Source organism: Hermetia illucens, chromosome 2 (assembly GCF_905115235.1).
Source record: "Hermetia illucens chromosome 2, iHerIll2.2.curated.20191125, whole genome shotgun sequence".
NCBI classification, from domain to species: domain Eukaryota; kingdom Metazoa; phylum Arthropoda; class Insecta; order Diptera; family Stratiomyidae; genus Hermetia; species Hermetia illucens.
This window is the reverse complement of record NC_051850.1, coordinates 24,964,088-24,976,656: the sequence shown is the minus strand read 5'-3', so window position 1 is coordinate 24,976,656 and position 12,569 is coordinate 24,964,088. Positions and strand designations below refer to the sequence as shown.

The 12,569-nt window shown below is 41.3% G+C and overlaps 1 protein-coding gene across 2 annotated transcripts in view; it reads right to left on the bottom strand.

The window, feature by feature from the left end:
• Positions 1 to 145: 145 nt before the first annotated feature.
• Positions 146 to 12,569, bottom strand: part of LOC119647944 (proline-rich extensin-like protein EPR1) — a 40,901-nt gene continuing 28,477 nt past the window's right edge. For both annotated transcript variants that reach the window (XM_038049307.1, XM_038049308.1), the window contains exon 3: positions 146 to 2,866. In XM_038049307.1, the coding sequence (XP_037905235.1) occupies positions 365 to 2,866 (2,502 nt within the window). In that variant the 3' untranslated portion in view covers positions 146 to 364. The remainder of the gene's footprint in view (positions 2,867 to 12,569) is intronic.

The following is a 12,569-nucleotide window of genomic DNA, read 5'->3' as shown; positions in this document are numbered from 1 at the left end:
AATAAATCCCAGTTTTGGGGCACATCTACGACTTTCAACGGATACCAGCAATTATATCTTTTTTCGATGGCAGTGTTAATGCTAGTGTTAACAATAGTTCCCTGAAAGTCCATCATGTAAAAGGACAAATAAAAACCACATAACCTCAATTTCTGTATTAAATATTTTATTCTCGTTACAACTGAAGCGTATCAAATACAACATTTTGAGATGAATGTTTCCCGAACTAAACGCTCTCTCAAATGCCTTACATACAAAACATCGAATTTCTATAGCTAAATTTTTTTGCAGGGAGGGGAGGATTGTGTCAAGGAGTTTATATTAATATCTATAAAGAGGATATATGACTAGATTTAGGACTTACTTACGACTCAAAGGGTATGCTAGGAGGATCGTAGTGGTACCCATCAAATTTCGTGGGAGGGATATACGTGTTCACAATCTCGACAGTGGGTTTAGGTGGAGGAGGTGGTGGGGGGAGGGTGAAAGGAACCTGAGGTTTGGGATAGTGATAACCTGCAGGTTTTGGTGAAGGACTGATTACTTCAACAGTTGGTTTTGGAGGAGGTGGTGGTGGAGGTGTTGAACTTATGACAACTGGGGGAATATAAGCTGGAGTTGTCGAGGGGGCAATGTAGATTGGAGTGGGAGCTGGTGTAATAATTGGTGTTGGTGGTGGTCGAGGAGGTAAAGTTAGTGGAACGCTAGGTTTTGGATACTGGTAACCTCCGGTTTGAATCGGACGTGGAGCGGGGATTTCTACCGTCGGCTTAGGTGGAGGTGGTGGTGGAGGTCTTGAGCTTATGACCACTGGAGGAATGTAAACTGCTGGGGTAGTGGTAGGAGCAATGTAGATTGGGGTAGGAGCTGGTGTAATTACAGGTGTTGGTGGAGGCCTTGGTGGGAGGGTGAGTGGGATACTTGGCCTTGGATATTGGTAGCCCCCAGTTTGAATAGGACGCGGAGCAGGAATTTCCACAGTGGGTTTAGGTGGAGGTGGTGGTGGCGGGGTAGAGCTAATAATCACAGGAGGAATATAAACGGTTGGTGTTGTAGAGGGAATAAATGGGGTAGGTGCGGGAGTTACAACTGGTGTTGGTGGAGGACGAGGTGGAAGAGTCAATGGAATGCTAGGTTTGGGGTACTGGTATCCTCCGGTTTTTATCGGTTGCGAAATTGCAATTTCAACAGTTGGTTTTGGACGAGGTGCTGGAGGTGGTGCTGGGCTAGTGATTACTATATTTGGAATAAAACTGGGACTCGGAGACGGAAGAGAGATAGATGTGGGTGGCAAGTAAGATGGCTGTGGGGACGCAGTTACAATTTGAATAGGAGTCGGAGTAGGGGTAAATACCGCAACTGATGGTGGAGGACGGGATGGGATTTCAAAAGGAATACTAGGTCTTGGGTACTGATATCCGGATACCAGTGATGGTTTTGGTGGTGGTGGCGCTGGTGGCAGTGTCACAGGTTTATATGTTGGAGGGATATATGATGAAGTTGGTGGTCTGTATGTAACAAACTTGGTCGGAGAAGGTGGAGGGAATGTGACAGATTGGGTAACTGGAGGTAAGTATGAACTTACAATTGAAAGAGAAGGTTTGGGTGGTGGTGGTGGAGGAGGAAGTCGGGTAATAAAAGGCCGTTGGGTAGGAGGTAAATAGGTTTGCGTAATAAAGGTTGGTTTTGGGGGTGGTGGGGGTGGAGGAGAAGTAATAATTGGCCTGTAGGTTGGTGGAAGATAGGTAGTTGGTGCGGGAGTTACGGGTCGTCTTGGTGGAATATAGGAGAAATCTACGGATGGTTTAGGTGGGGGAGGAGGTGGTGGTTGGGTTACTGGTCTTCTTGGAGGAATGTAAGAGAAATCTACGGAAGGTTTGGGTGGAGGAGGTGATGGTGGGAGTGTTACTGGCCGACTAGTAGGAGGAATGTACGTTACTGGTGGAACGTATGGTTTGTATGTGACTGTAGGTATTTCATTTGGTAGTTGGAAAGGTACACTTGGTTTCGGATAGCTATATCCTTTACGGATAGGAGTAGATGCCACAGCTATGGACTGAATCGGGAAGGAAGGTTTTGGTGGAGGATTTGTTGGTCGAGGTGAGCTTATAAATGGACGTTGAGTCGTTATAATTACTGGGCTTTGAGGAAGAGTAAACGGAACGACTGGTTTTGGATAGCTATAACCCTGTTTTACTGGCGGCGAAACAATTATTGTGGAGGATATTGGGGGAAGGGAAGGTTTAGGTGGTGGATTTGTTGGTCTCGCTGTTATATATGTTGGCCTTGGCGTAGTGATGAAAGGGCGTTGTGTCGTCACGATAACATTCTGTGGTGGAAACGTGAATGGCACAACTGGTTTTGGATAACTATATCCTGTCTTTATTGGCGTCGAAATAACTACCGTTGAAGATACTGGAGGCAGTGATGGCTTTGGTGGAGGATTTGTTGGCCTTGGAGTTGTATAAACTGGTCGTGGTGTTGTTACAATAATTTCACGTGGTGGAAGTGTAAATTGAACAACTGGTTTTGGATAGTCGTATCCTTTCCGAACCGGCTGCTGTACAATGATTGTTGAGGATACTGGTGGTAGGGATGGTTTTGGAGGTGGATTGGTTGGTCGCGGTGAAGTGATAATAGGTTGTGGTGTTGTTATAATCGGCCGTGGTGATGTCACGATAATTTCGTTGGGTAAACCGAATGGTACCGCTGGTTTTGGGTAACTGTATCCCTGGAATGGTTTAGGGCTTAAAACTTCAACCGTTGGTTTCGGTGGCGGCGGAAATGGAATTGAAGGCTTGTCATAGTGATAACCTTGAGGCGATGCTAACGCCGTCGAGAGGATGAAAGCAAATATGAAGACTCTCTGAAATAAAATGAAAATAAATAGAGTTAGAAAAAATCGTTTAGTTTCTTGTACTTCATTGTGTTTATGAGGAAAGTGTTATTAAATTTAACCATTTAATTAAAATTATTTTAAAGAAATTTATTATTGAGATAGATTCTTAAGAAACCTTTTTTTCTTTATACTTTGGGTCATACCCACAGCCCTAGATTAATTATTCGCGATTTAGTCGTATAATTGAGTAGAAGAGTGTTCAAATTCTAATCGAAATGTACTACCCAATATTGGGCAGATGTCCATTTTCCAAATCATCGATCTCTCATACCTCAGCACGCTGTCAAAGAGAAGGATGGTTGGGCGGTAGAGTAGGCAGAAGCTATCAGAGATCGTCTTGTTTCTGAGCTAAGAAACTTTGATAAAGACAGGGAGGAAACCATGTCAACAGGTGCTGGGGATAAAAGTATTGGAATCGCCGAAGTAGTCTTAAGAATTCCGTACGAAACACCAAACTTTGGCTAGTCAGTTAAAGAAAATATTATTGTGAATATCTAGGTCAGCTGTTGTCTAAAAATCGATGATTAAATATCCTGGAAGGATGCCAAATATTGAGCGACTAAAGGCCTGCTGTATGCGACTCTTGTTCAGATGGAACCATTGGACAACACAGCAAACTGGGCTGGAATTCGGCATACCAGCCAGATGACTGAGGATTTACAACCCATTTAGGACAGCACCAAACAGAGTACGCCATCATAAAAATAATTAATACAAATTTTCAAGATACGGAGAACACTACCCTTAATCGAAAAGGCACTAAAAGGAAACTATGTTGTACATGGTAACTACGGTGGAACAAGTCAAGAAACGGCCTATGTAATGATAGGTTGATCCTGTGTAGTCAGGAATAGATCTAGTGAAAATGTAGAGAATTTGAAAATTTCCAAAATATATACTTTGTTCCGGATTGGACGAATTTTCTACTGTCTCGAATCTGGGTCTAGACTAGTGCTCTCTCTGCGAAGAGATAAGAAAACAAATGAGATGACTACTGCACTAATCACGAATGTGTATCTCTACTCATAAAAAGGTAGTTCATGATGTGACTTAATAATATGCTGGGCGTAGGCACTATTTTGGTAAAAGTAAAGAAAATTCAGAGATTTCATGAGAGGGCAGACAGCATAGCAAAAGAGTTAACGGTCAACACAAGGGCTGTAGATAGATAGATATCGAGGGAACAACTAGAATTTCCACTATGAAGCTCTCCCATGGAACGTACAAAGCCCCTTCCAGAAGCAGCAAATTCAGACGGTGCCTCCTCCTTTATATACTAAACTGCGGCAGAACTGCCAAAGCATAATTACTTGCCGCGAAATTGGGATGCCTCAACTGTTCTAGGAATGGCCGTTAATCCAACCATGAATGAGGAGCAACCTTGAAATCTGTGCCGTCTGCTTAGGTCGAATTCTTACATATGAATAAGCTATTATTTCCGAACGAACTACCTTCGAGGAAAACAATGACTAGGGGAAACCAAGTGTCAGAAAAAAGTATCGTCTAGGTCATCTGCTGCTAAGGGCAAGCCAAAGCGGTAGCGGTTCTCTCCCGATCCCAGCTCGTAATGACAGCAAAGATGGTACGGTCGGCTTCGTTTGCAGCCAAAACTATCCAAGGTGGTAACAAGGTTTTGTGTGGCAGTACCAATCCCGTCGATTACGATATTGGGCAGCGTACGTAGCTTAAGAGGAAATCGTCTCAGCTGTAAGGACTTTGCACAGACGATTTGCTTAGAGAGTACTGTTCTTGCACAATATTGTGTGAAATGTTGTGCCACTAATCGTCAAGAGAGTTTTTCAGCTATAACCGTTTGATAAATGCTTTTTCTGGCGTTCATATTAGGGACATAATGACGCTGAGGTTAGAATGGAACCTGGTAAAGTAGAAAGAGCCCATAGCCCGCGAATCTTCCTTAATATTGGCGTTCCTGAACCAGATATTAAGATGATGCATGTAAAGAGGGGAAGCAGCCAACCGCGACTTAAAGCATAAGTGAGGCATAATATTCCTCAAATAAATTCACAGCTGTATAAAACGGTCACTGCACTAATCAGTCATCTTATCAATTGCTGCCGAATATTTAGATGCCGTGTCGACAGCAGTGCTAGACCTAGCTTCTGCATGGTTGCTTCAATACACTTCGAGGGCCAATATAATGGTGTCATAATGATCTTCCAATTACCCAAGAAAAGTCATAAATGGTGCTCTGTTTATGTCAACTACGGAAATTATGAATTTTCCAGTGAAACATTCATAAGGGTTATCCAAGATTTAGAGTGAAGACAATTCGATATTCATAAAAGCTGTCCGGCGTCCTGGTCTACGCCATCGCTCCATCTTAGGCAGGGTTTGCCTTGTCTTTTTTATCTACCATAGATATTGCCTTCATAGACTTTCCGGGCGGGATCATCCTCATCCATATGAATTAAGTGACCCACCCACCGTAACCTATTGAGCCGAGTTTTATCCAACTTGACCGTCATGGTATCGCTCATAGATTTCGTCATTATGTAGGCTACGGAAACGTCCATCCTCATGTAAGGGGCCAAAATTTCTTCGGAGGATTCTTCTCTCGAACGCGGCCAAGAGTTCGCAATTTTTCTTGTTAAGAACCCAAGTTTCCCAAAAATACATGAGGACTGGCAAGATCATTGTCTTGTACAGTAAGAGCCTTGACCCTCTGGTGAGACGTTTCGAGCAAAACAGTTTTTGTAAACTGAAATAGGCTCTGTTGGCAGCTAATAACCGTGCGCGGATTTCATCGTCGTATCTGTTATCGGCTGTGATTTTCGACCCTAAATAGGAGAAATTATCAACGGAGTTACAGTTGCAGTCTCCTATTTTTATTCTTTCCGTTTGACTAGGGCGGTTTTATATCGTTGGTTGGTTAGTTTTTGGTGCTGACGTTCCCATTATATATTTCGATCTGCCTTCACTGAGGCGCAGCTCAAGATGTTGCGCCGCTTGCTCGACCTGGATGAAGGCAGTTCTGTCCACTTAGTATGCCACAAAACGGTAAAGTATAATGGTCGAATTTGGATTTGACAAACCTGAAAATTATTACAAAGGACTCCTCAACCGAGGTCTGAAGTATGATTCAACTGTTTGGTGGAATCGGTGCAAAGGAGCTCTGAAAACCATGAAGAAGTCTAAGCAGAATATAAGCGTGTACAGGCTGCAAATTTACTCTACTAAATAGATTGATGTGGTTTAGGTTCGAGCGTGTAGCGTGTCATATGAATTCTTTCGATTCGTACGCTCCACGTTGACCGATCCTTATCAAAAAATCCAACTAGGATGAAGCTGACAAACTGGCTCGACATGGGTGAGGCTCTACAATGGTGGGATCAGAGCAATCGGCATTATGGAAGCACTGTCAAGTCTACTCTGAAAAGGAAAGTTGATAGATTTCCCGCAGCAGAATAGTACAACTGGAATTCTTGGCAGGAAAAAACCATTATATAATAAAAGCTTAGAGCTTTAGAGTAGCATTTTCGTTCCCGCTTGGAAAGGGAACATGGAAACTCCGGCAAGGCTTTTAACATGGGAATAATTGGAGTGATGATCTTGGCTATATGTCACCAATTTTACGAAGAGCAAGAAAAGGACTGAATTTTATATACCATACAACTATCCGGCCTTGGACGCCAAACGAAGAAATCTAATAAAGGCCCTCCGCGCATTCTCTCCCCCAGGAAGACGTTCTTAGATTCGCAATGCTGGCTCCGCTCACAAAACTAACCTAACTTCATCTTTCTCCCAGTCATTGCAGCACTGACTTTGTACATAGTGATTTCCTGCACTTTCTCACAAATCCTAAAGGGATACTTTCTATTATTGGGATAGGCTGCTGCAGTTCCCTGCTCGACGTCTCTAGCTATGGAGACATCATGACTATGTGATGATAAACGATAATCATCTTCCCCACAAAGTGTGTACCGTTTAGCCCCCCCCCCATTGTTGAGGTAAACCTCGCCGACCTTCCCATGGTAAGTGGCGTTCTAGCAGCGCCGGAAAAATAGCCGAAAAAAACGCCTGGCTTGGATATCATACTCAACGAACTCTTAAGGCATCAATCAAAATAGCACCAAATATGCTTGCCGACGCATTCAACATATTTGTTAAGGAAAAATAATTTCGCATAGAGTGGAAGAAGCATCAGTTTCTTCTTCTTCCCAAGCCAAACAAGCTTTTGAGTACACTTTTGTCCTACAGACCAACATGACTTCTAAATAATACCGCAAGTGATTTGAATAGATAAAATCTAACATCGTTGAAATTGAAGGCGGTTTCTCTGAGCATCAATTCGGATTTCGAAGGAGGAGTTCTCTGACCGTTTATATAGCAAAAGACGCTCTCAATGAAGTGAAAGCTATGCGGTGATAACACTCGATTTGAAAGATGCCATAATTTCACGGGACGAGGTATAGTTCTGTAGTTTTTAATGAAATTACTTGGGCCGAAGAACCTAGTGTGTGTCATTGCTGACTTCTTAATCAAAATGCTTTTGCTACAAGTCAAATGAAACATCGAAATCATATCAAAAAGCATATGGAGTTCCACAAAGATCCGTCCCAGGCCCACTCTTGTAGATAATTATATATGGCAGAGTACTGGCGCTGGATCTCTCTACTGGTGTGTACTCCGACTTCGGGTATGGCCGAGGATGCTACCAAATATAGACGGCCCCCAAAAGCAGAGCCCTCGACTCCTTATTTCAAAGTGGTCAGCTTGATTCTATCACATGCAGCTCCAATATGGGCACTAGAAAAGGAAGTGCACTCTTAACATCTTGCGCTTTCTGAGCAATATCTGATGAAGTAGCCCACATGATAGGCGGAATTTATACTTTGGCCCAAGGGAGAAAACGTATTCGATTGACCCTACCTCAGCAGAACTATCTCTGAATGGTAGGAGAGGTGGCACTAGTGAGGAAAAACTGCTGCCCCTAGAGGTTCATATGGGATATTCGGAGATGGATTGAGGGGATACGGAGGCTGTTGAGCATACCTCTATCGATTTAAGCACGACGATTCACCGCAATGTTAAAAGTGAATGAACATTAAAGAGGACGCAAAGAACGTTTTATTTCAGTGCCCGAAGTTTTAAGTTAAAGAAAAGGGTTGAAAGCTATCACCGGAGATATTTATTTATCATTCAACGTATGTTGCAGTTGAAGAGTATATCGACTGAATTCGAAAAGGTGCTACCAGCCATCCATAGTCAGTACAGTGACATAGGTGCAAGATAAATCCAGATTCAACTACGAGACGTAACACCATATGGGAGTTCGCGGGATGAGCGAAAAAAGGAGCGCGTTGTTTTAGTGGATAAAAGGCTTAAATAATCGTCCGACAGGAGGCAGCGGTAGCTTTTGAACCTTTTCATCTTCCAGCGAAAAAAAAGACAGACAAAAAGACAAAACTGTGCGTTAACCATGACGTGACCACTTAGAGAACACTTATTTTTCGACAAGTAGCTTAATTAAACACCATTATCTCCCCAGTAATTGAGATACAATATCTGTAAAAAAATTAACGATTTCACGATGGTAAAATTTTGTATAGATATCGCCCATGCGAACGTTAAAGAAATTTGGTGGAACACAAACAAAGACTAGAAAGTTGTATTTCTATTTTCAATAGTCAAATAAGGAAGTATTGAACTTTGAAATATTTCTTTAATGGCATTAAATCTTAATTAGTTCAGATTCTCATTTATGCAAATCCAACTTAATGAATGGCAACAATTTGGAAAAATGGAAGAGTTAACAGGTTGCTCTTCAATTTTTCCAAATTGGTGCCATTTATTAAAAGCGCCTGCTGTATTCTCCTTTTGGATGCTATGCATTCAAAAAAGTTACACGCCAACAGTTGCACCCCCGTCGGAAATGGTAAAGATGTAAACGAAGTTTCAATGCAAGATGATTTGTTGAAGGAGGACCAGGGTTCGTTTTGTATTCTTTTTTCCTGTTGTTCACATTCTGTTGGTGTTGTTGAGTGAGCACTTTTGTCTCAGTCGCAAAATTGCATATAAAAAATATGGACATTTTTGATAAATTATCCTCAAATTTTTGCGTTTTTTTTGTGTATTTTGAAAAATTCTAAGATATTCTGTAATATTCAACAAACAAAACCCATAAGAGTATACGGAAGCTTCTTCTGAGTTCCACATATCATTTCATGGTTGTCGCCCATGCCATTTATTAAATTTGGAGAACTATGGGCTAATTATAAATTGAGGGAGCATGTAGGAATGTTAAGATAGTACTTGTCCAAAAAAGCACGTACTTAGACAAATATATACATTTCAAAATAAGTACTTCGCAACCTACACCACTTCCAACCTTCTTAACTTCATATAGTTTTAAGCTCTAATTCAAGTGCGCTGTAATACACTTATTTTAATGATATATCTTAAAATTTTTCTCACGCTTCCAAAACGTAGGATGCACTAAGCCACATATAAAGCCTTTTTGTGATATTTATCTCTTTTTATGCTTCTGCTACATTTAACATTCACACCTCTCAGATGTGCAGATAAGGATGAAGATGAAGTTTATATTTTGAATTTCTATTTAAACTAATTCAATTTACGCGAAACTAGACCTATGACGTAATATCACACACAACAATCCAGAATTCAACATTGACTCGATTTTCATTACCAGCCGTACCAATTTATGGTTCAGCCTGAATGGCATCATCTACTAATTTGCGAATCTGAGTGTAGCTACTTGGATGAATACATGTAGATACGCGGCGCCTTTAGTGATGGTGTACGTGTGGGTTAAGATACTTTTGCGGGGGCTTTTAAGATGATATTAACATTCACCAGGCTTAACAGTCTGCATGGCCATATATGAAGAAAGTCGTTTTTAAATGTTTTAAGGTTTAATTTATTTCACAGATATTGATGAAATTGTGGAAAACATTATGCTGATATGATATGTGGATGAATGCCCAAGACGAGTTTCAGGGCTAACCACCAGTTTAAATAAGCTTGAAATCAGGTTTTATTTTAACTGAGTAGCGAGGAACAGAGTAATGATAAGGAAGAAGCGACATAAAGTGCTATTTATTTCGTAAAAGCAAGGAAATTTGAAAGATAAGAAAAATATTGCATTGTGGATAAAGTACGTGCCTAGCTACCTCAAATAAGGACTTATTGAGGGAGGGCGAGAAGATAGTTAGTTATTCGGTTAACAGAAAAACTTTAAACCAAAATTCAGGTTCTTTTCAAATCTTGTGTGTTCAATGGTAGAATTATGTTCCAATGGAAAGGTTTTGTTGATGTTCTAAATAAGAATATTTGGGTAAAGATGATTGCAATTATTCACACAAAGCTCGCAGTGTATATGCATCAAGTAAATCAAACTATTCAGTCCATTGGAACATTAACATTGTAACTATGTACATATGATGTCTCAGGGTGCACTAATTTTACGCGAAACAGGCCATTTTAACCAACTGTAACCTTTGCTAATGATATTAGGATTCTAACCAAATTTTTCAGTATTAAAATATATCATACTCTATAATAATGCAATACTTTTACGTTTCGACAGGTCTTTTGATCATTTACCATCGACTTCGATGTTCAGACCAATATTGGCAAGTGAATTCTCGTTAACGCGAATTATGTGACCCTACCATCGAAGACGCCTCTCTCGCCTTCTTCTTTGTAACCCGCAATGACTCGCAGTAGAAAGGGCATCCTCAAATATTATGCTCTAAAGATGCCATGGCAGCACGGACTACCAAAAGGCCGCGTCTCAGTGTGCATCTGAGGCAAGAGAAGCATCAAATGGTCTTCCCACCCGATCATTTTGTATGTTTCAATTCAGCTTCTGATCGCGCCGTTCTTTGGTGGCAGCGACAGAAGGTCCGTCACTTTAGAGTATAATTTTGCTAAAGAAACTATGGTTTGATTTGTTTTAAATATGTATTTCGCCAACAATGGCTGAGTTTTCTATACACGTAAAGACCTTTGCCTATCCCGTGAATGTGATGCTCAACCAGTCTCGCCAAACATTTCAGCCAAAATGATGTTAAGCCGAATTGCCTGAATTTGAATAGTCGTCTTTCCCAGGTTTAGGTATGAACACTACCTTAACCTTCTGCCAAGTATCCAAATTCCCCTTGCAATACATTTGTGTTCAAAGGTTTACAGAAACCGCCAATTCTATTCCCCCCACTTCTGACGGATGGTATAATTCCAACAGAGTTTATATAGATTCGACTCTGGAGTTCGAGAAAGTTTCACCCAGTCAGTTGTCCAACTCATCATTATTAAGGAATCTGCACACCCTGGAAATTTTCCTTTCACCTTCCAGTTCCTCAAAGTATGCTCTAAAGGCGTCTCGTTTTGATTGTCTTACGAGCCTCTTATATCATCCCTGTGAAATTCAGAAGTTCAATACATCTCTGTCCTTATTGTTTCTGCAAGCACATTTTAAAAGTCGTCTGGTTGAATTCCTGGGTCTTTGCAGTTCTTGCTATCACCATGGAACCGTTTTACTGCTTTGGCCTCGGCGAATTGAACAAGCTTCTTTAAAGCACTCTAAACGTATGCTATTCAGAGTTCTAATTGATCTTCTATCGACAAAGGAGTCCTTAGTCATCTAGGGAGCTCGTTGCCAAGAAATTCGTTGAACTTTTTCCAATCCATTTTACTAGGATTCAACCCTTGTATTACAGACTGTTTGCCCGAAATAGTCAGACTAAATTCTAAGTAACGGTAATCTGATAGTAAGACGTCATCTAACACTCGACAATCTCTGATCAACTCTAACAATTTTGAAGTGCAGGTTGTTACGCGAATTACTTCACTTCTTCTTAGCCCCACGAACATAGGGACGACCCCTATGTTCGCGCTCAGACCAGCTGAAGTAATAAAATCAAACAGATTCTCTCCTCTAGAATTACGTTTGCTACTGCCCCAGCAAATATGCTAAGCATTCGCATCACAGCCCACCTACCTTCTTTCCCAGTACCGTGCGTTGTCGTCGGCCGGAAGCTTTTCCAGTTTCACGGTGTTTGGGCTGCATGAAAATGTTTCCATATACCGTAATTACACCAGCTTCAATTTCTTCCACTTTTCCTCGTAGAGATAAAGGAGAAGATTCTGACAGGCAAACCTATAGTCCCTTCTCCTTTGAAGTTAAAATTTCCTTATGCCTTCCTCTTCGTTATCTTTAAAAGTTCCAGTACTTCTCAATAATGGACTGTCTGACTGCGCCATATATACCAGGTGCTAGTTTTCCACTGAAGTGGAAAGCCTGTCTTCTACAAATTTCTCCATCGGGGAACATAAATCTGATGGAGCCTTCAAAATCCGTGCCTCGGCTTCGACCTGATTTCTCAAAGTCGGGGGTGGATTAGAAGTCTGTGGCTTCTTACCACTTGGAGAGTGACAACCCATTGCTTCTTCTTCATGTGTTTTTGGACACCCTTAGTTCAGTAGTTAATTACCACAGGCTACCCCAACCTGATAATGTGGTGTCCGGAGGGGAGCTCAGATAAAGGACTTAGGGCATCTAATCCAGCTGATTTCCGTAAGGAAGTATTTCACGCAGTCCATGACCAAGCGCATTCAGGGATGCCGAATCGAATATTATATTTCTAGCCATTTATTAATAAGGGCATTAATACCAGGTCGAGACAGT